Raw genomic sequence first — 24,533 nt, forward strand, 5'->3', positions numbered from 1 at the left:
AAAAAAAGGTATTGTTGACAGGATAGGACTGGAAAGGAAAATGGGATGGATCAGGATTTGAAGAAGAGGTAAAGGCAAATAAGTGTTGGGTTTGTTTTTTTTTAAATTACTTGTTTTCAATTATTTTGATATAAGTGTTTCCAAGGCTCCACTTTATCAAAGGAGAGACCTAGATTAAGAACAAAGTAAAGATGAGAAAAGCAGTGTAAAAAAAAAAGGGGGGGCAAATAATTAACTGGCAGTTCACACTGTGAATCACTGAGTTTGAAACAGACTCGCCCACATCTGTTGATAAACTTCATTAACTGAAAAAAAAGATACTGAAATGAATGCCGTCCTGCATGCATAACGCCTGTCTTCTGCTTAGACATCTAAACTGCAAGGACATCTGAAACCTCTGAAGTTCAAAGATTCTCTCAGTTGTTTTGGAAGACAACGCAGCACACACCTGAGGCTCTCTTCCAAAGCGGACAAAGGAGGCTGGCACACCATCAAGAGGACTAACCTCCCAATTAAATACCAAATTGGTAAATCGTTTGTAGTCTGCAATAAGCTCCCTTCATGGAAAATTGAATTTCTAGGACCAGCTACTGTGTCAACAAGAGAAGAGTAGGCAAAGGGGTTTTTAAACACTGATGTCTGTCAGACAGATGGTTGCAACAATTTGTTCTCTGCTGGTGTTAACTATCTTATCTTGCTGGTGCTTTTAAGGATGAGCTGCAGAGGATTTCAACAAACAATGCAAAATTATTTCCAACAGTAGTAATGATAATTACTTTTGATATGTCCATTTTTATCCCTAGATCTGCAAGTGCTCTACAAAAGGTATGTAGTATCACTGACATTGTAACAAGAAGTACGATCAACTGAAAGACAGCTCATATCTCACCTACTCCTGCATCTTTGTCTGTTGTCCTGGACTCACTTTATCTCACTGCAAGAAGTAAGGAGACAGCAAGACAGTTTTCTTCCCTTCCTATGCAAGAGGTTGCTCTCTCCACGGCACAACAGAGACATGGACAAACTACCTTTTTCAGATTACCTTTCCCTGCTAACTTGCCATCATGTCTCCATTTACCTTAAGCAACTACTTTCAAACATGAAATCACCTTGCCCCACATCCGACTGAAGCTTCAAATTTTCCAAAAGGAAGCACATAGTCCCACATGACTATGACAGCAGAGACTACAGATGAAAGGACTGAAATACATTTTCCCCCTTCAACAACAGAAGCAGTCACCGTTCACTGGCTGCTGTCCTGATGCACCTGAAGTGCATCAGGATCACTTTTAATTACTAGAAGTTCAAATTCTTTAACTAACGTATCTCAGTATTACTATGCTCCACACCCCTCTTCATTAGCCTTAAGAATACAATGTCCAAAGTGGCACAAGCTTTTGCGTGTCCTGTAAAACCAGTACCTTTAAAATTAAAAAAAACCCAACCAAAGAAAGAACAAACAACCCCCCCCCCCCCCAGCTATCCTGGAATGTAGAAATTCAAGTGGATCCACATACTAATAAAAATTTATGATGTGGATTAGGCTAGTCTACTAATGATCAATTTATTGTCTACACTTACTGGAGAATCTCATATTCATTGAGATAATCCTTTTATCCCCCACCATGACTAATTTTCTCTTGCAGAACACCATTAGAAAATGAGACACTAGTAAGTAAAAACCTATGATGCCTGGAGCCTACTTAAAGGTTCTTAGTTTCCAGTGGGACTGCAAATAATTTCAGTAATGGGCCCTTTCAGAACACTTTTCATTACTTTCTTCATTTGGGAAGTTACTCAGGGGAATAGTTATTGCAATCTAGAGACCACAAGCCCAAGAAACAGAAATGAACCAACTTCCGAAGATGCATTAATCAGTAGAAATCTGACAGAAGTATACTTCAGAGCAACAGAAGGTACGATGCCAAATCTTTATTAGTTTTGTTCAAACTAATTGACTTCATCATAAAGCTGAAGAACCTAACAGGGCACCTCCACTCTTTTATCTCAAAGAAAAGCAAAATGAAAGACTCTGTGTTTAGGGAACATTGGTTCTTCAGGTTTTTCAGACTGCATTAGGACTCCTCCTGACCCCAGCTTCTAGCATCTACTGTCCTACTCTCAAAGTGCTCTCAGAAATGCAAATACAATTTCTAACCAGAAAAGGCTCCTTTGCAAGGAATATTAGAAATAGGTTTCTAAATGGTCAGTAATTCAGGTTCTTAACTAATTTCCCATAAGTCCTTAGTCACTTTAGCTTAAAACAGGAGTGTGTCCACAAAAGTGTTTGTGGCTAAAAATGGATCCATGTTTCAGGCTCAGTGTAATTCCATGAAACCAGTTCGCCAGCACCTGCAGAAAAACGCCTTTTGATAGGAGAAGGCCTAAAACCAAGAAGGGAGTTGTTTGAAAACACACTTTTCAAGTAAATAAAAACAGCACCATCAAGGGAAGCACAGAAGGTACTAAAAATTTGTAGAAACAGCCCACGGATCACAGTACAATAGACAAATGAAAGTGTGATTCTCAGTACTTGCAGCACAGTTTGCATTGCAAAATGGCTTTTTTTGTGCTTAGCTTGGCAGTTAACCTTACCTGGGTCACTCTCCATTGTATTATACACCGCCCTATATAGATCCACTCCCCCCAATGTGGATAAATGACCTACTCTTCACACTAACCCCACTGGACAGACCTACGTTGACAAGTCCTACAACAAGAGAGTCTGTGGCAGGCAAATACCTCCAAGCATTACTATTGTGGCCACTGAAATGGGGATCTCTCTGCAAAAATGAAAGATATATGATACTTTGTTTTGAATCAAAATAATTTTAACAAAATCCTAAACACAGGACGTGGTGAACAGATTAATACTTCACAGTTCTGCCTTACCGTAAGCAACCAGAAGTGTTCTTGAAGACAGTTGTCCACTCAGCATCACGAGGCTTAGAGTCCTCATTTGGCTCACTCTCCCAGCCTGAATGGGGTATAATCACCTCATTGGTAAGTGTCTGCAGACCATGGTTGATGATGACCATCTTCAGGGGCTCATAGGAGGATAAGTTCCACAGGGTCCCTGCAGGAGAAACACTGATTGTTAAATAACAAGAGAATAACTACTATTTAAAATCTCTAAATTAAATAGAATCACTAGATTCACAGAGAATCACTAGAAGGTTAAATAATAAAACTAAACGAAAAGGCAAAACCACTTGATGAGACGCCAGACTAGCACATAGCTTAGGGAAAATTCCACAGTCGCTGCAACAGAAACATTTCCAAAAGCATGGAAGCACTTTTATTAAGACATGGGTATTGTTGAAGTCATCAAGTCCTACAACAGAGTACGTAAATGTGATGTGCTGTTGGAGATTAATAGGATTTTTCTGCTATATACAAATTTTGTTACACTTTTAAGTCTAGCTATGCCTCAAAAAGTAAGAATTCATCCAGTCCAACAGACAAGTATATTGAGCAAGTCTTAAAAGCAGGGATGAATTTATGAAGGATCATTGATCTTACGCTTATACTCTGCACAAGACAATATTTCATTCAAGACTCCTCTCTTATTTACTTTCACATTTTCCTGTCGCAGGCAGTATCTGTGTTCAGATCACCTGGTGTCACAAGCATATGATTCCTTGAAGAAGCTGGAGAACCAAAACTCCTCTGTCTTTCCATTTGTACCTCAATTATGAGCCAAAGTAGATAGAAGTCAAACATCAAAACAACATAACAGAGAACAGCCTTACAACTGTGAAAATACCCAGTCTTAGATAAGCGATACAACTTCCCAGCAGGCTTGTATCAGTGTCCTGACAGTTACTGCTCATTAGGTTAGGACTAAAACAGGACATTCACTTCAGAGATAATTTCTGCATAGGCCCAGCCTGGTAACATTTGAGAACTATCAGTAACAACACCTGGAAGGAGCCAGATGCACACTTTTGATCTCCAAGGAAAAGTGTGAAGACTAGCAAAATTTCAGAGAGACTGAACGGAAAAGCTAGGTTCCCCAGAACACACAGGAAATCGTTCCTAAGTTGATACAGTATTAACCTGAGGCTCCCTGTGTTACTACAACTGTGAACTTGTGCATATTACAGTGCAAATTGTAGTTACCTCTTAGCATACATTTCTAAAGCAAAACACAAAAGAACAGTAAAAGTGCAACCTTTTGTTTCAGTCCCCTTCAATCACTCCAAGTTTTAAAACCTACAATTTTCAAACTTTAAAAATGACTGGAAAAAGATTTTGGATCTCTTACTTTTATCACACAGTCTAACACACACATGGACTTGCTGGACGCTGTCAGTCAACAGAAAGCATGTAGTAGTGAGGGAGTCTGCAACTGTGCAATGATCCAGCATGCCGGAGAACCGCCAGAGCCACCACACCTACCTCCAAACGAGCGAAGGCAGGTATCTTGTGGGAACTCTCCTTCACACTCAGGCTTTCACTGCTACAAGTTAGAAGTGTCAAATGCCAAACGTCCTATTTTAATATCAGAGTATTATCCATATAGGGTCACGACAGGTACCAGGCCAGGATGGGAATTTTATCTCCATTTGAGTAGTGACTCACACTTACATGATAACCTCAAAGGCTGATGATTAGCAGAGCCTCAGAAGTCAAGTGCCATGTTGTCTCCTATTCAAACTGATCTTTACAAAATCCAGGCATCTGTTCAGACTCAGGAGACCATGTTAATTAATAAAGAAACTCTTAGGCAGACAAGAGAATGAACACCATAATGTTTCTTTCAGTCTTTTTCTAAAACCATACAAAAATACCGCTTTTTTGGCTTATTCCCCTTGCCATTCATAGACAACACACTGTATGAGATTTTTATAACCTACTTTTTTTAGCTTTCAAACAAGACTGTATAGGTGAAATATGAATTAAATTTTCTCTTTGTACTCATTACAATAAACCACCCTTTGTCATTGCAAGACACCAAACAATGGACAATAAGAAAAAAAACCCAAAACCAAGCAGAAAATGCTAATTGGCCCCATTTTGTTGTGGAAGAAAGCCTTTACCTCTCATAACATTGGCTCAAAAATATACATCATACAAGTAACAAAGGCAAGTCAATATTTATAATAAGACTATAAAAACTGACATATAAGCTACCCAATTAATTTTAAATACTTCACTAGACAGTCTTTCTTTAGTTATTGTACACCAATTCCTTAAGCATATCAGAGTCACTGATATAAAAATAATAATTACAATTAAATCCCTAAATGCATTGCTGGCGCAGTACTTCAAAATTCAAATGCAAAATCCAAACATCCAGCACTGAACGAGATGGATAAATCCCAGGAAATTATACAAGATAATAATCTCTGGAGCAAGCCTCGATTCAAACTGAGAACAGTGGGTGCAGAATACCCTAGTTCAGGAGGGTTGTGTCAGGGTTCCCTCACAGAATCATAAATGGAGCATTTTCTATTTGCAGGGGTCAAAAAAACACTATTAGGAAAAGATGGCATCAACTGAGGAACCTAGTACAGCGTTCGTAAGGATCCTGCATTTCTGTTCTTTTGTAACTGCAAAATATTGCAACTGGAAGCAATGTGGAGATTCAAAATCATCTGTGTGTGGAAGAGCTAAGTTTTAAAATCTGACAACCCTTCAATTTTAAGAGCTCTTTCCTTAAATGCACATACGTCTTTTGCACCTGAAATGAGATTCTGCCTTTTCCCCTTTCCTGGAGTGACATACCGTGTTATCTGTATAGTGGAACTACAAAGGCAAATTTCACTGCTTAAGAAGAATCAGGCAGACATATAATTAAAAAGCCAAAAACCTATAAAATTTCCAATAGCTCTAATATTACAGGATTGTACAAAAGTTTCCCATTACTCAAATCTTTTGCTTGTTTTAAGACTTATGAGATTTGTGTCTAGATTTCAATACTTTCAACGCCAATGTGTAAAATAAAATCTTTACCTCCAAACTCCCTCTTCTCCTATATTCTCATTCACCAGTAGTTATTTCAAGAGACTAAATGCAACTGGGATTCAGTAGTATTCTAACTGGACTGCAACACTGACAACAGCACTAACCTGCCAATCTACCACACACAAGTCAGCTTTGCTGATGCTAGTAACCCCATCCAGACCAAGAGAACTACCTGCCCCTACAAAAGGATCTCTTGCACATACTCATCCAGAATTTTTATTAAAAGGCTGACTGCAATTTATGCAATAAACCATTTAGGGCAAACATTTTGACTGTCGATCTTATTGAGTGGCTACCAGACAATGGTGACTGGAGTTAAACAGAATGCCTTTCCCTCCATCCCCTTTGAAGAAAAAAACCCCAACAGTTTACAAGCTTTACAATTTCTCGTCTGCCTCCCATCTCTCAAATGTTTCATAGAAAACACCAACACACCGTGAAGAAGAATAAAAGACAGTCTTACTATAAAAAAATAGCACAACTCTTCAAATTATTAAAAAATGTCAAACCACTTAAATTTATAATATTCTCCTTGACGGTTGCATGAGGAAAACCAAAAGAATCCCTCTGTTGAACAGCATTCAGTGAAGGAAAATGCGCAGCACTTAACAGAAATGTAGCCCAAGATAAACAGGGATGAGGGAATCCTGTGGTTCCAAAGACAGAGAAAAAAATTCAGATTCAATGTTGACTTCATTGGGAAAATATTCCACAAGAAAGGATACAGAAAATAAACAGTGAAAATACATTTTTCTTATTCAAAATTATGAAACAAAAGAGGTCTAAATCCCAGCATCCTTTCAGCTCTTGAGAAAACAAATTCCATGGAAAAAGACACTGATAGTGACAGCCACAGAAACTTTAAAAAAAAAAGCGAACAAATTCAGATCAGACTGTAGGTTTTAGCAGTGTAAGAGAAAATCTGAGTTTAAAAAAAAAATTAAATCCTTGTAAATTTGACATCCATCTTTAAAAATCATCCCCTGTCTCTATTAGCATAACACACTAATGATCTAACAAGCTGGAAACACTGTTTTTACAACTAAGTTTAATCAATTCGAATGATTAGCACTCAAGAGAAATCAAGTCACTAACACAGCAGCATAATGGAAATGAAGTTACCTACATTTTCCATGCACTTTCACTACAACTATTGGCCTTTTTGACCACAGATTGCATGAATTTTAGGACTAGAGAAAGAAGATGAACTATTGCTTTTCAGAAGACGATCACAATCATGATCAATCTTTATTTCATTCATAAATACTATTTGTAATATACTTATATATTTCTAACTACAACCATTACCTCTACTCTTTCAGCATGTTAAGCAGGGAAAATAGCTACAAGTTCTTATTTCAAAAGTACTGATTATTGTAAAAATATATTAAAAATTACTATAAGCTATAAACATAGCTATATGATTTATGTAATATTAAAAGTGATTAGGGCCACAGTCAAAATTTCCTGAATCTCTGCCTCCTTAGAGTTGTGGAAAGATTTTTAAAGAAATTGTGGCAGAATACATACATGCTATTATCTTCTGAAATCCAAGGGAAATCTTTTCCAGCTGCGCTCGCTTACTTGCAAAAATCCAATGTCACCAAGAAATTAGAAGAAGCTGTTTAATTCTTTATCTATGGTCCACACCAAATCATTTACCATTTGGAAAAATAAAGTGCTCTGCGTTACATTCACTGAGGACTTCTTGTTACACGTTGGTCTTGTATGCATTTTTTTGACAGACTTGTTTGTTATCATTCTAAGTCCTGAAGATTGGAGTTGTGCTTCTTCAAGTTAAGTAGTGGTCAAGTTGAGAACCTCAACATGAATACTGTCATAGAATACACCATGAAAAGGGACCTTCTTCTGACAAGCCTTCTAATAGAAAATGGAAGGAGTAAGCTCATCTGTAATCAGAAAGCTCAAGACAGCATGGTAGTTCGAAGAGAAGTTAGTGTCTGATCAGCTGACAGGATCTTAGCATACATAAATGCCCAGAAGGTATGAATTCTGAGCAAGTTGATCAATCTGCAAGTTTCTATTATAGTATCAGATCAAAATATTTCCTCTGCAGAGCATTTTGAAGGTCAATCATTTTTCAATTAAAACCAGTTTGGCAACATACAGTATCAGGAAAATCATGTTCTGCACCACTTAAAATCAGTGCAATGTCGTTAAACAACAAAATTACTTTCAATGTTCTCACAAAGAACAAAATTATTCATTAAAGCTACTAACTTCTGATTGCTTTTCAAAGAATGTAATAGAATTTTGGTCTTGCATATCTGATGGGAACATTTCCTCCACAAAAAACCCTTATCACTCAAGATACAACTTTTGCAGCTTTCCCAATCAAAACAGACTTAATTCCTTATCAGCTTAATCCTCATTTCTTGCCATTTCTCAAGAAAATGATCCACTGAAAGTTCAGCAGTACAGTTCCAAGACTGGAATGGGATGCAAGGAAGAATTTTGTGGAATATTTCTCATCACATCTCTACTCATGATTTACTTATGGACACTAACAGTTAAATCAAGCTTTCCTCAGTGCAGTAGATGGGAGACATTTTGTAACTCCACACTTTAAAAAGAAAGAAAAGTGAAATCTGTGGTATTTTATGAAGGGATCTTGAGTTTTGAAGGTATTTTTTACACGCTTCACGTATCTATCTTACCTTGAGGGACATCATGTTTTAGTGCCATTTGCAGATATATCAAGAACATCTGGTAAAACAGAGATGGCATTAACCCAGAGAAGGTTTTAAAATTCTGCTAAAGCCAGTGCTATCTGAAAGAAAAAAAACTACAGACTTGCTTGATCTGGCAGTAGTGTTGTATCAGTATGCTCAGCCTGCTTCCAAAACTGCATGTCAATACGTTTGTCTAACTTGCCTTCTCCGAAACATATATTCTGGGAAGTAGTCAAGTGAACGCACTTCTGACACATGAAGTCTCACTCATTCAGCACTGAGCATCACACATCCGATTCCTCCCTCATGCTCCCTTGCCACTGCATCTACCTCTTATGCTTTTTTAACATATTGGTGTGGCTTTTTTCCCACTCCATTAAGCCACTGACTAGACCCAACTGGCTGGCCTGATTCATACTGTTCCGGGCAGCTGTGGCTGCTGTGTCAGATCACCAAGTAAATGAGAGGTCATGCAGCTGTACTAAAGCCAAGGACTGACTCCCAAATTAGATGAGAATGATGCTCTCTTTTGCCAGAAAGCATCCTTTCCAGCTGCAAATAACGTGTCTTACTGTATGCTCCCATGTACCTCCTGTCCTGCAGGCAGGCAGTGTCCCACACCCAGAGAAGCAAAATGTCAAGACTGGAAGTGCTCTTGAATTCGGACATCTGAATTATTTAAATTTCTTTAAATTACTTAAGTCTCTTTGGAAAGCAGGATTATTTTATCATTTCTCCACATCTGGGATGACCAGCTGATGATTACTATTCAGCTTTTGAAAAGCAGCCAGTATCTAGTTAAAGAAATATTAAACCACAGAAAAGCCAACGTGTCATACCAAACTTGAATTTGCAGCCTGTTAAAAGAAATAAACAAGCAAACCCTGTATGCTGTTATGCTGTTGTCTTTTCTTCCTTTTTTTTTTTTGTATTGCTGCAGAAGTCCCTAGAGATTTCACTCCAGACAGAATGAAAAACTTTCATGGCAAAGGTAGACTTTGGTTTATCACTAGGGATAAGTACACAGGTAGGAAGTCAAGATTTCTACCACAAGAACATCGGAATTGTGATCTGAATTTTTGAGGCTGCAAAACACAGTCCTTTTGTAGCAGCCCTGGCTGAATGCTCCCTCTGCACTTCAGGTTGGCTCTTGTTTCTCTCTGCTGACTTTTGGAGCTCGTTTTTCAAATGGACAATTCCACATTATCAGCTGAGGCTTTGAACACTGACTGCAAGTACACCAGCATCAGTCACAGAGGCATTGCTGGAATACTCTTCTCTATCTTGACGCTTGAATGTCTCACACCGGATCTGGTGATATCATTTTAGAAGTGGAATGAAATTATTCCTGGTTAGGTGGAGATTAAATGCACATCATCTGTTGCTGGACATCTGTTTAGGTTAATGCCCTCAGTATTGCTGGTGTTTCTCAGCAAGGGGAAATAAAGAGCTTTAAATAACAAAACCCGAAGTGGAATAAAAATACTACATTTAATTAGCAGGAGCTACTGTCAAATAAAATGCATTTGAACTGTAAAACTAATTAATCAACTGGAAACCAAAGCAATCGCCATTTAGAGTGAAAAGGGAAAACATCCAGTTTGTTTTTGCCATCCCAGAAGTGACTGATTACCACTTCACATTATCATGATATTCCTTCAAAGTAAATTATAGGCTGGCTTCTCCTTTCTTGAATCTAAAGAAATAAATTCATTCCTTCTCAGCACTTCAGAAATGAGTTTTGAATAAACTAGAACAGCAGATAAACAGATACTCTTTATTTAAAAAAAAAAAAAAATTAAGTCAGCCATCATACTAAATGAGTGCAACAAATGGAATATAAATACAACCTACAGAGTTTCCCTGTTAAGAGACAAAGCACAGACAGAAATCAAAGCACAACCAACACACGCAACTTAGAGGTTCTCTGACAAAACAGACAGCTCTCCTTTACCAGCTCACTGGAAAAGGACTGGAAAAATATCCCTGCTAGTTTCTACACTGTATATTTAGACTTAGTTTGCTCAATATCCTATAATGGCTGGGGAAGACGAGTCGGAACACCCAAGGCCACTGTTCATCTCAGAGAATTATGATTACCAGTAAAAACTTGGAGAGCTGCTATAATTTTTTTCGAGGTGATCATAGAATTATGATGTTTACTTCTAATGGCTTAATCCATGTTTGCACTAGGGTCTGCCTGGAGAATCCAACGCTGATAAGGTAGCTAAACAGTTTCAGCCCTGTACCCATTTTCGCACTCACAAAACTTTCTGAAAAATTCTGTTCTGGCACTGAAATTCATTGCAACTGCCCTGGTCTCCATCCAAACATCCCCTGCTGCTTCTGAGAAAAGAAAGGGAAATCTATTTCACTCCTCATGAGTTATGGTAGACTGAAGAACAATATATTTCTCCTTAGCTTAAGAGCTGACATACTTTTCCACCCTTTTCCACTTAATGGCTGAACTTTGAAACTTGGCATATACTTTATCACTCTTTTTGGACAATGTCCAAGACTAAGTTCAAATAAAAACCAGGTTGAATAACGGATTTAAGTGATTGAAAACTCCCTGCAAAGTGTGCACGAACTCAGTAACTTCAAAATGTAATTCTCCCTTTGCCGATTATTACAACAAGCAAACCCCGTGTCCAGAGCATCTCAACAGCAGACTCCTTAAAATCTGAGTTTTCCAGCCCAGAAGTGCTGCAACTTTATATACAGCCTCAGAGTCCCCAGCACTGGGGGCTGGAAGTGTTCCTGAGGAGACTGACTGTTCTATCAATATGAAGTAGTGGGGACATGGCAGCAGGACTGTTTTATAAGAGATTAACAAGGAAAGTTTTAGATTAGCATATCTTACCTCATGATTATAACACGCTGAGGGCAAGCGCACTACAAATTACCTGTCAATGAAGTTGCTATAACTCATATAAGCTTCAGTAACTCAACCACATGCAGTTGCATGCTACATCCAAGAAGCATCATCCATCTCAGCAGACAGGGAAACCCGAGTGTGCTACATACACAGACGATCTCGATTTCCTCCTGAAGGCCACGTTTGCCTTCGGCTTTCTCACACCACAAACGTGGTGCAGCTAAAGAAACAGCTGCAGCCAGTGATCTAAATTCTCCTTCAGTGCTCTAATCTCCAGAAATTCTTGTTCCTGAAGCTGAAAGGACTCCTCTAAAGAATAATTCGTTAAAGAAACTACAGACACTGACCTGTAATTAGCTCTCTGACTTCCATGTCATTTGTTTTTCGCAATAGTCTGATCAATGCAGGGATCCCATCACAGTTCTTTATAGCCACCTTGTTTTCATTATCCTTCCCATAGGAGATGTTTCTGAGAGCCCCACAGGCTTTACGATGGACCTCCGGCTTTGGATGATCAAGTAGGCCCACCAGGATAGGTATCCCTTTCAGATGCCTCACATCTTTTTTGATTTTATCATTCTCGTAGCACAAGTGCTGCAAGTAGGCTGCGGCGTTAGACTTGACTGGATCAATAGGGTGGCTGAGCATGGCAATTACTTCAGGGAGGTCAGGGTCCCTCCACCTGGGGTCCTTACGAATGCTGTCAATAGAGGGGGAGCGCTTCCCCAGACGGTCAATACTAGCCATGCTTCCTCTCTCTGGCTGTGCCAGCGGTGCTGCGTAGCCACCATGAAGGTAAGGTATCCTCTCTTCAACCATCTCTGTCTCGATGGGGTCATCGTAGCCCCTGTAAGAAGCAACAGTCCCAAGAGAAAGAAAGGGAAAAAAAAAAAAAGGCACATTTAAACACTCTGTACCTCTGAGTCAGTATGGAGATCTCAGCTATCAGCAAACCTTTTAATATCACAAATATCATTAGGGGCAGCATATTTACACTTTCAAATAATTTGTTTGTAGTAACTTGAAAATTAACCATAGCTGAGTACTCAGCAGTGATGGGACTACAGCACAGTATTTGTTTGGCTAGCAATGAAACGATGACAGGAACTGCAAGTCATCAAACAGATTGCTTTCATTTTGGTCACTCAGCAAAACAATTACAATAGAGCTGGATTACATTTAGTAGGAAACACTGAGCTTCATTAATGCCGCTACTTCTGCAACAAACCAAAACTCTAATTAAAGGCATTCGAGGCCTAGGCAGAGACCACAGACACTCTTCAGCAAGTCTGAGAAGTTCCACTACGTTTCCATGTTGACGCTCACACAAGTATACTGAACTCATCAATACACATAACAATGTCAAAGATGATGGAAAACCTAAGTCCTGAATTCAGGCATGTAATAAAAGTCTATCTTGTACAGAATCATTTGGAATACAGGCAAGAGGCGATGGTCAAGAGACCTGGGTCCAACTTTTAACACCAGCGTAATTTGCTGGACATCCAAAACAAGTCCAGTACTCTGAGCTTTCCTCCCCAGATCAGGAACTAACCTGGACGTTAGACACTCTTAAGATCATTTACAGCAGCAGAATGAATGGCATCCATCTCGTTGTGCCGTAATTCACTGTGTGTAACTGAAGTTAGGTCAGTCACAATCAGCTAACACACCTATTTAGGTATTACTGTCCTAGTTTACACAAAGGGCAAAGTTACAACCAACACAGTCGAAAATACTCTAACACAGTACATTGTCACACTACAGATGTCCATATTCTTTAAAAAAAATTAAAAAAAAATCATTATATGACAAATATTTCTTTTTCTTTAACAACCACCACTGCAACCACAATCTCTAACCTTCAGGAAAAAATCCCCACCCCGATCATTTCCTACAACTATCTGCTAAAGACAGAACATTTCTGCAAGAGATTTGTAAGGAAAGGCATTTACAACTTCAGAATTTGTTTTTGAGATTCACTACTATACTTCATCCCTTATTCAAAGTGACACCTTTCATCCTCCAGAACACACGTAGTTCACGCAGGGGAGCTTCAGTGCATGTGAGGTACACCCATCTGTGAGATAATACTTAAGTCCTTAGGAAGAAGCACAGAAGGAAACCTGAAGCTTGCACACAGTGACCCACTGGTCACAAATTCTTCGATTTTATATGTGAATAAGCCCATAGGGCAATAAGGCAACTTGTACCTAACAGTCATGAACTCCCACAAACACTTTCAACTTTGCAATCTATCCTCTCTCAGACTTTGCCCCAAAGGCTCACACCAGCTCGCTAATCTGGCTGAGAAGGATGAAGAGCTGAGGTGACCCACTGGGGAGCTGAACCAAAATTCCAGTTAATCCCACTGTTTTAAACCTCAAGTCTAGAAGATTTCTCTTCTTCATCCTTCCTTCCCTAATACTACTCTTAATAGATGTTAACATAAACTGACTTAAAAAAACCAAACCAAACCAAAAAACACCCCACAAAAACAAAACAAACAAAAAACCCCAAAACAACCAAACCAAAAAAACCCCCACAAAACAAAACAGCAGCAGATTTTTGCCTTCCTGTTTTTTCCTGGACAGATTAGCTACTATCTCAGTATTGTAGTTATCTCAGTCAAGCAAGTAGTTTTAATTGCTACAAAATGATTCTTGAAAACTTTCATTTTAAGCACTGACTGATGTTACTGAACAATTTCTGATGTCATGCTGAAGGAAGTATAGACCATTAGAACTCAGAAAGAAAATGGAGCTTGCTGTTATCCTAAAGGGACTGCTAATTAAACTAGACTCTGGAGAGAAGAGCAACCGGAGGTGGAGACTGAACTTAGTCTTGTACAATTAACGCTTTTAATGTTAAAAGCACCTCTACTGACTTTCAGTTGCTTTAATTGCTATTCTAAACCATAAACTGAATGAAAGGATACAAATGGGCCAGTATCCAAAACTCAGAATGAATCTGAAGAAATCCTTTTATTGACAGTTATTTGTGTATGTATAATTCAGTACTTGCTCCACACAGTAATTTACAATGTCTGGTGGACAGCCGTTGTATTTTCTGTTACAGAACAAAGCTGTTTCCATCATTCCAAGAAGAAAGTAACAACATTGAAAAGATTTACTTTTGTGCATCTACACAGGGCAGAAGTAATAACAAAACTCCTTCACTACTCCTCAAACAAAATTCTGGTTTTACATATGCAAATTTGGGACAAACAGCATTAAGACTACAAAAAACCTCATTTCTCAAACTCATCCATGTTAAATTCTTATTGACTGCATAAAAGAAAAGTAGCAGAAGATTAATTTTAATAATTGTCCTCTGCACAGCTCTTGCTTGCTTGACTTGGTAACTTGCAGTTCAGCATGCCTCAGTCTTGTGAGCTGCCCACAAGATAACTGTACACCACCTCAGTTACACCTGCACAATTAAGTTTCTCTCTCCTCCTCATCCATGCAAATACACAAAGATAACTATTGTCTTGGGATGCAGTTTGTTTGCATTATTTCCACGAAGCCTTCCAAACAGAACCACACAGATGGGCCCATCTTCCTCATGCTGTATCCTCTCTCCTGTGCCACACAAAGCTCCTTGGTTTCATTACGTTTGCCCAAAATAAAACTTCAGTTAGGACTTTCAATTGAAACACTGTCATGACAAGAGAGAGCACCACATAACTCTTGTACCAACAAAACTAGTGATTGACAATTTAAAAAAGTAATTAAATATGAATGCGAATACTTGAAGTAAAGAATCAGTCATTAAAAAAAAAAAAAAAAAAAGACTATCGCATCCCAACTTGCTACTTATTCTAACAAAGGTTTTTTTAAAAAAAGGGTTTTTTCTTCCATTGTTCCAATACAAAGCTACTGATGCACCAAAGACAGCCAATAGGCTTTGATGATCCCTCGCTGATGAAATCCCCAGGACAGAGAGCTGGGGTAGAACAGGATATGGGAAGATGCCGAGTGTTTCATGCTGCAGGGAAGACGTTGCATTCCTGAGTGCCGTGGGTATGGAGAGCTGCAGGTGGTTTAGGATGAATGATGCAGGTGGTGGTGGGGAGGGTGGCATTGCTTAGAACCCACCAGCTCCTGCTCCATGGTGAAGCGGTGACCACAGCACATACTGCTGGCCCCATCCCCACAGCAGAAGCAAAGCATCCTCAAGGAAACAGACCCTGAACCATAAGTGACTTTTAACAACTGTTGGCATTTTCATACAGTCCCATTCTTACACGAACCATTCACTTATAACTCTCTTCCTGCCAATCTCAACCTGATTCCGCTGGACCATCTCCTTAGTGAAAAAATAGGATTGCACATCTAAGACGACCATTTTAGTACACAAAGACAGCTACTTTGAAACAAGACAGTGTCTCTCAAGTATCTGTAGCGAAAGGATGAACACAAGAAACACTTTTGCCGAAATAAGCCCATGCAGGTCAGATCCAACATACCTCTGCAGGATGAAACAGTGTCAAGAGCCACTGGTTAATGCACCAGTAGCAAAACCCAATGACTTTACCTGGCAGCAAAGATAATACCTGGATACTTGACCCTTCAAGACCCTCAATAATTACTTAGAAACTCTGAGATCCTGGTATGAACTTAAGAGCTGTACAAGAAAGCTCAGCGAATGCAAGTATCGCACCAATTCAGATTCACATGACTAAATACAGTGATCAAGTCTGGAGAAGGTAAAAGAAACAAAAAAGGAAAAAAACTGCAAACAAGCCACACTGTAATTAAAGGAAAAGAATCCTGAAATATTTTACAAGGGAAGCTCTAAATATCAGCTCTGCCATTGCTTAACAGCATTGAAGGGAAGCAGTTTACCAAAATAGATCATCTGCAGAGGAGCGAAATAACTGATCAGGCAGTGTAATGCAGAACTACCACAATGCCTTTGACTGCCTTGGCAGACAGAGATCCCCACACTCTGTGCGACTGAGGATGGTCTGGCCCAGGTCAAGTCCCATCTCCCATCCTTTAACAGGGGACTTGGGTGCCAGAGAAGTGCAGACTAGGCAAAGAGTGAAGAAGTCAAAAGCAAGTACCTACCAGGCAGTGAAACACACCCAGTTTCTGAAAACAAATGAGTAAAATCAGCAACATGTTTACACAGAGAGAGAGTAAAGAAATCATCTTTCTGAGTCGGACTGGTGGGGGCCAAATGCCATTTTTCACTTTCACACCAGCAGAGCAGCTACATTGGAAAGGAAAGCTACTTGACACAGGAGGAGGACTAATGAGAGCTTCAGGAGATACAGTCATTTGCGCTCAGGAGGCCAAGAGCTCTTTACTCTCAGGACTGAAGAGATCTGGTAGTATGCCAGAGTTGCTGACTACAAGCATCTTGTCTTCCATCTGTTTGTAGCAAGGCAGCTGAGTTTTAGGATGCCGTGGGTCTCACTAATCACCTGTCTCAGGGAATTGATCAAAACACATTCTAGCATATATAAAAACTGGGAGAGAACTTGTGGATTTATCTTCCTTGTGGCTTCAACATAGGCACATTTGAGTAAACAGGTGAAGGATTTACACATTTAATCCTCAACAATTTATACAAGTGTTACATTCATCACAGTTTGCAGCTGGTGTCTGCTTAGGATAAAAGACCAGAAAGGCTTAGTAGGGAACTTTGTGCCAAACATTGAAGAGGAAATCTAAAGACTTTGCAGAACGAGGTCCTACTTTTGCCAGCCTCTGTTCCCTGATAGGAGGATGCGCAAGAGGATTCAAAAATGGACTCAATCCTCTGCTGAGACAAGTCTGAGTTATGGGCCATATGGTTAAAACACGGAAATCCCCTTGACTGGAACCACCTAAAAGCTGCTAATGGATGAGCTGACTCAGGTTGCCGCCTGCCATATAAAACTCCGCCATACGTCAGTCTTCTGCTACCAGAAGATCAACAAACTCAGATCAAATTCACTCTAAGAAGGAGCCTCAGAAAAAACCAAATCTTTTCCAAACTGACTGAATTTTTTGCTTCACCCCGTTCTGCCCAGGCATGTCCATACACTCCTGCCCCAAACTAGACAACATCCCAATGTTGCCTACATCCTGGTATTACACTCATGGTTGGTCATTAAAGCAAAGAGGCCTATCTACAGCGATAGCTATCGCCCCAGCCTTAAGGATGCCTGCATTGGCGCTGCTGTGAGACCACACTTGAAATGGGTGAAGTTAGGCCAGAAGTGCTGACTGAAAGTTTATCTACAAATATAAGCCTTTATATTCTAGATTGAAAAAAGACACCAGAAGTAGAATGTGACTAACATGTATGTGATACCAACATTCTCGCACTGTCTATACATAACAGAAACAAAAGAGACCTAGTGTTACAGTTATTTAATCTAAAGTCGGGCTTGCTTCCCGGTAATAATAATTTGGACCATGAAGTGACCACCAAATACAGTCTCAGTCTCTTAGATCAGGCTTCTGCTGTAGAAAATGTAACAGCAGAAAACTGTTTTGTTGTTGATTTAGTCAACGTTAAAAATGCATATCCTGTCTAGTCTGGAATAGTAACACTGGCAATAACTGCTCCAGAGTTTTTAGGGAAAAGAAGTCCCATAAATGCTAGTACAAGTGCAAACTGTAGTGATCCACTCTGGAAAGAAATTACCACAGAAGCAAGAAACGAGAAGTTGAACAGAAGATAATTTAAAAAAATAAGATGAATTATGACTTGCCATTTTTTCCTCCTCATTGGTGTTAACTTCAATTTAATGATTAAAAAAAATAGTCAAATAATAGTAGGGATTTTTTTGTGAATGAAAAATATTCAGTACTTCCTGCTTCTCTTTTGAAAAGGACTGTATATAAAACACCTAGCAACACCATAAGACTACATATTTTTAAAGACTATAATAAAAACCCCTCCTAATTTAATAAAGGCAATCTACCAAATGAAGAAAAAAGGGCATAAAACCAATTAAAGATGTGTAAATACCTTCACAAGTAAATTTGAGTAATATTAAATCAGTATTATACACCCCAAATGCCTTCTCTCACCCCAATTTATTATGCAATCTGACTTAAACAAAACCAGAGCACATGCTGAGGAAAAGAACATTAAGTGCCAGGTATTCTTCTTGCAGAAAATAATATATCTTATAGCAGAGACTCAGCATAAAAGAAAACAAGAAACAAACCCAACCACAAGCACTGAAGAGCCAACAGAGGGAATATTTGCTTTTGTGCACTTATCTGGATTTGTAGATGTTTGTGAGGAGGCACATTTTTCCCCATTTTAAAATGAAATATAAGTAGCTTAAAACGAGGCTGGTGATGACAGCAGGAAAGCACAACAGATATTTATCTCTGTGATCAAATGGAACAGGCAAGGGATGGAAAGAACAATCTGTACTTGTAATCCCCTTGACTAGGATCCCTCCAGACACAGCTGGGTTGCCTCTTTATCACATAGGGGGTGAGACTCACTACCACAGATTCAGATGAGAAACCTCCATTCAGTCCTCTCAGAACAGCATCAAAACTAGGAACTGACAGTAAGGAACCTTATTCTACCTTTGAACTATTAACAAATGAGTTGTTAACAGGCAGCACTTACTGGGAAGAAAATGAGAGAATAACTTAAGTTTCTGCAGCGAGTTAGCCAACAGAAGAATTCTGTTCCCAACACGATGAAGACGCCCAAGCTGAAAGTCGGTGCGATATAGCAAAGCTTCTAACAGTGTTGTTATTATACCTACTCTACACATACAAACTTTTTGAAATCAAAAGTGCCATCAATTTATCACATTCATTTAATCATTTTCACAAGGAATAACTTATTTTAAAAAAACTAGAGAGGAATAATCAAGTAGTAATTACCCTCATCTAGTACAAAGCACTATTTGTAGTCTTTTGTTTCTTGCAGATCAGTAGCATATCTGAAATGCAGGTTTATTGAATTGTTCAAGTATTTCTTTGAAATGTCAAAAAGTAACTACTTATAAAGAGGCCCTCATACAATCTTCTTATGTTCTCACCAGCTAAAGTTTGCTGCCACAGTCAGGCTAATTACTTGTCAAGCCTCTTGATCATATTAAATATGGAAAAAACTCACAACAAAAGAAACGCAAAACAAAAATTGTGAATTGGTCCTATCCAAACTGCAAGGAACAATAAATCAAAAGAATGTTTAAAAAAAAAAAAAGACAACCAACAAACTTTAAAAATGCAAATGGGTATATTCTAAGAATACACTTAATTATTCATTGTGCATATAGTTTGAAAAAATGTTAATAAAAATTTAAAAGCACTGCTGCCTGACTGTTTTTAATGAGAACTGTAAACTTGCTTAGATGCAGGGGAGCACCAATTAAAGTCTGACAGATTAATCAGTATTTCAGCACCCACTGGCTGCAGGTATTCCCTTTAGCCCCATGAAACGTTGATGTGGTTCCACTGGTTGGTAAGCTTGCAAGATCAAAGATGTCACAAGGGACTTAAAGGGGGTTCTGGGAGATATGCCTTAATACCTTTTCTCTCTTTTTTTTTTTTAAATATAGATGAGCATTTGCAGGTGCTTGATTCCATTTAGCTTTAAAATGAACTTCCAGGAATGTGAAGGAAGACAGAGCTATGAAAGTATGAATGAAACCATGAGTGACATAACATCTCCAAGTAGGAGCGCTCCAAGACAAGAGAGCGAAAAAGCCTACCCAAATCCCACTGACAACTACTGCTGATGAAGTGAAGCCTTTGGTCAGAAGTATTAAGTCTAAAGACCACTTACACACATAGAAGCAGGTGGGTTCCAGACTCTCTTTACAGCTCTGGAAACTACTCTAAACTAAAAGGAAAATAATGAGACCTAAATCCATATCAAAACATGAATCACGAGGATATGACTTCATGCAGGCACACGCAAAAGTTTGTACAGTGCTTGGAAAACAGAGTATACAAGCTTTTCAGGTTCATACTCAGAAGATGACTTTCAGCTGAGTAATAAGACTCTCTTCCCAAGCTTCCCCCCCCCCCCCCCCCCAAATGCAAGAGCTGATAGCTGCGAGCCCAGCATAAACAACTAATATCAGAAAATATGGCATGAAATAGAATATCCCTTGGAAAGGGGACTGAACCAGAAGTAATTTGTGACTGGTCACTTTAGTTACCTTAAGTGCTACACAGATGCTCTTATCTCCCCTTTCTATAGGCACAGGACAAAATAATGATCTGGTCTTACAAAATGTTGAAGTACTTCAGTGATCAGCACAACCTGGTCATGCAGCTGAGGGTGTGTGGTTAGCACAGGATCAGCAGCTGAGGCTGTCAAACACCTCACAAGACAGCTTTTATACAACAAGGCATCCCTTCACCACCAGGTATCAGCTCATCTGCAACCCCAACCAGCTGTTCGAAACTTTTGTTTGGCAGATGTGCACATAACCAGACCTGTCAGAAGTCTCACAGATTACAAACCCCTCTTTTCACCTTGCTAGTGTGGGATGGCTCTGGGACAACACAATACAGTCACAACTCTTTTTTTAGGAAGAGGAAGAAAAGTAACTTAGCCCTCTTCTACAAGATCATCTCTTTCTTTCTAAGTTCAACCTAAACTAAGCAGCCCAGAAACACAGTGAAAGGGTTCTTGAGCACTACCCTCACTCCCTTCTGTATTTCATGTGTGTTTTGCAGTCATTTATGGGCTAATGAAATGATGGGTTCTACCTGTTTTTCTGTCAAGTAATTCCAGAATTTACCAGACCATTAAGAGTTCAGATGTACATGTTCAAATAAGCAAAACAGCTACAGATTAGCACTGTAAAAAACAAATGGGTTTTACCTTCCTTTGTGAGGTCTTCCTCTCTCCGACACACCTGCAGATGTCCTCCGGTTCACAGTAGAGTAATCAGGATCCAGTTCATATCCTTCATCATCTACTCCAAGGCTGCGGTTATCATCTTCCAGTCCATAGGGCTCTGGCTGGAAGCGTTCTGGCTGGGAGCGGTTCAAGTCAACATTGCTACCCACTGGCACCTGAGGCTGAGCAACAGGACCGTAGTTATCCCTTCTGCTTGGCAAAGTGAAGCTACCATCATCTGGCCTATAACTGTTTCCTGGCACGTAGGCGTAGCGAGGACGGTAGTTGACACCACGAGACAAGCTGCCATAGTTATCAGATAGATCCCATAACCGTCATGACTGATATATGGGCGATACTGGCCTTCGTGGCTTTCAGGATAAGAATCGTTGTAGCTGTTGTAAGATCTGGTTAACGTGGATGACGCTTGTGGTGTGATGTACCGCTCCCCATTCTTCATGTACCTTCTGTCTATTGAATCAGTGTAGCTGCCCATGGGAGATGAGCCATCCATTGATGGCAGACCATCAGGCCCAAGTGGCACCTGACGCACTGTTCTGGTGGTGACTGTTTTGACCATTTTGGTAACCTGTGAAGAAGTAGTGAATAAATATGTTAATTTTCTCCTTGCTGCACAATGTAATGAGACACATGGGGAGCTAGAACAGTAAAACAGGGAGAGAGCACCACAAAGCATACTACAGTGACGTGCCTGTTGAATAGAAGCACTGGTGTACTCATGAGTTCACCTATTAGGTTTAGGATTTAATAGTGGGAAAATATTTCTATAAAAAGCTGAAAAGACAGGTCATAGAGCCACAGTTAAGTGCACTCTGGGGCTCTTACTACCAAATCAAAAACACTGCAGCCATGTGACAGTGTGTGGGAGCATTGCAAAGTCATTACACCAGTTCAAATTTGCCCAAAATGTTTCCAGGAGGCATCTTCCCTAGAGCAGACTTTACAATGTTGAGGAGCCACAGCCTGTCCTCCCACAATTAGCATAAACACCACACCACATTCTCTAGTTTGACAGAAACACAGTTATATGCTCCTGCCTGATCTGGATCAAGTTTGCACCACTGTGTAACTTGACGGAGCTCAAATTTGGCAGTAATATTTAGGAAACCATGATCTCAAACAGAAAAGTTTTGGGCTTCAAGCTTTTAGACAGCACAACTACTTTCTCTTTTAAGATATGCTTACATTCGACCATCACCGTACAAGCCCAACAGGTAGTTGTTGTCATTCCATTATTTTGCTAACAAATTTGCAATAACGAACACTTAACGCCACACAGCTTTTGCAATTGCAACTACCCTAAACATAGGGGGCTAAACATGCTTGTTTAAAACATTAAAGACAAATCTGTACACAAATACACCTTTATCTTTTCTTCCTATAAATCACATTTCATTTCAACACGGATAGAATTAGACTATTTCACATAACTGACAAAAACTGGAAATGGTAAGCGTCCAGAGGGCACTTGTGTTCAGGGTTTCTTGCTAAAGGGTAAGAACAAAGACTCCTCATGAGTTTCCAAGAACGTTCTGCCTTCATGGGAAAGGTCTGGTAATCTGCGTAAGACAGTGCCAGACAAAAGCCACTACTATTTACAAACTAGCAAAGGACCTTCTGTTTTGGCTGATATCTGGGGTCCATCAAATTCTGTACTGTCTTCCAGAGTGACCAGCAAAAGCTCTTTTGGGGAGAATACAAAGTCCAGCAGAAGCCAATCTATCCTATGTTACCCTAACCCTAATAAAGTTACTTTAACCTATAAAAAGTTACCCTAACCCTAGTAAATGCTGATTTTCAGCCCTTTGTAAAAAAACCCAACCAAGCAACAAAACAACACACTCAAAGATATGAGAGAGAATCAATCCACCACAGAGTATTACACACAGGGAGGCAAGGAACACAAAACAAAATTGTTAAGCGATATTTTGGGTTTCTGAAGTATTACAGAACTAAATAAGCATCAGTAAATGACGCTTTTCTTCAGGTAAGCTGCAGAATGAAATGCGTACATCAAGAAAAACAGTAACTATAACATGTATTCCTGGATTGCCCAGTGGCTCTGAAGTCCAAATAGATATTTTAACCTATAGCCTCTGATTTAAACATTTAGATTGGCACCAGATTAGCCAAGCTACTACTAAAACAAAAGAATTAGAGTACATCTCTTGAAGCGGCTCCAGACATGTCCTCTAGCCAGATGTTTTCACACAGAAACCCCAAATAGAAAAAAAAAAAAAAAAAAAAAAAATCACCCAAACAGCATTTCTTTTCCCAGAGACATCTGTGAGCAAATGATACTTCAGCCTAATGAAGTAATGAAATCCTGCAAGACTGAAAGCAGCACAAATGGCTCTCCACCAGCAGCATAATTAAACGGCATCATGATGCTGAATAAAGCATAGCCAGGTACCAACATGACCTTAGTATCTAATTTGGGCCAGAGCTGAAAGGGATTCCCTTTCCTGATGTTTACTTGCTAAGATGCTAGCTTCCATGCCTCCAAATCTTCTTTTTTCCCTTTAAAAGCACACATTTTAATAACTAAAGGAAACTAGAAACTAAACATGTATTTCATGACATAGAATCCAACAGTGGTTTTTGCTTATTACCTGCGCACAATACTTCTACTTTCCACTCAGTTATCAGCATGACTACTGTCATGGCATTTATAAAACTAGACAGCATTTAGAGAAGAAAAAGAGCTGGCATAGCTTACAGTAGCTCTTTGTGAAGTGGATATACACAATGCAACACAGCTCAGTATTCTCCTGCTGAAGTCTGAAACAATAGTTTTATTCAAAGTAGCATGTTCATAAGTGATCTTCTAAGAGCAGAAAAAGCAACATTTCTCAGGCCTGAAATATGCGAGTTTTGCAAAGCAATGACAAAACTGGACACAAAGTGCTGGGCCTTTGCATTCTTGAATTTGGGAACCAGTAACGGGAATAACAGGAAGTAAGGTAGCATTTCAACAATTTGATGAATCAGAAATTGATACTTTTGCCCAGGAAGGAACAAAGAGGCCGCTTTCTAGATGCCAAGAAGAGCACTTGCATAACCTTACACAGCCCTTTCTTTCAGCACTATTCAAAAGGAGCCAGATATCTTAAATCTAACTCCGAGTTTTGCTTCTCAAG

The 24,533-nt window shown here is 39.3% G+C and overlaps 1 protein-coding gene across 1 annotated transcript in view; it reads right to left on the bottom strand.

Moving 5' to 3' along the window:
• The window catches only part of ARVCF (ARVCF delta catenin family member), a 171,610-nt gene that overhangs the window by 63,642 nt on the left and 83,435 nt on the right, over positions 1 to 24,533 (bottom strand). Inside the window, 4 exon segments of the mRNA XM_050907019.1 lie at positions 2,893 to 3,076; positions 11,889 to 12,388; positions 21,355 to 21,700; positions 21,703 to 21,961. Of these exon segments, the coding sequence (XP_050762976.1) occupies positions 2,893 to 3,076; positions 11,889 to 12,388; positions 21,355 to 21,700; positions 21,703 to 21,961 (1,289 nt within the window).

This window comes from Gymnogyps californianus, chromosome 16, assembly GCF_018139145.2.
Source record: "Gymnogyps californianus isolate 813 chromosome 16, ASM1813914v2, whole genome shotgun sequence".
NCBI lineage: Eukaryota > Metazoa > Chordata > Aves > Accipitriformes > Cathartidae > Gymnogyps > Gymnogyps californianus.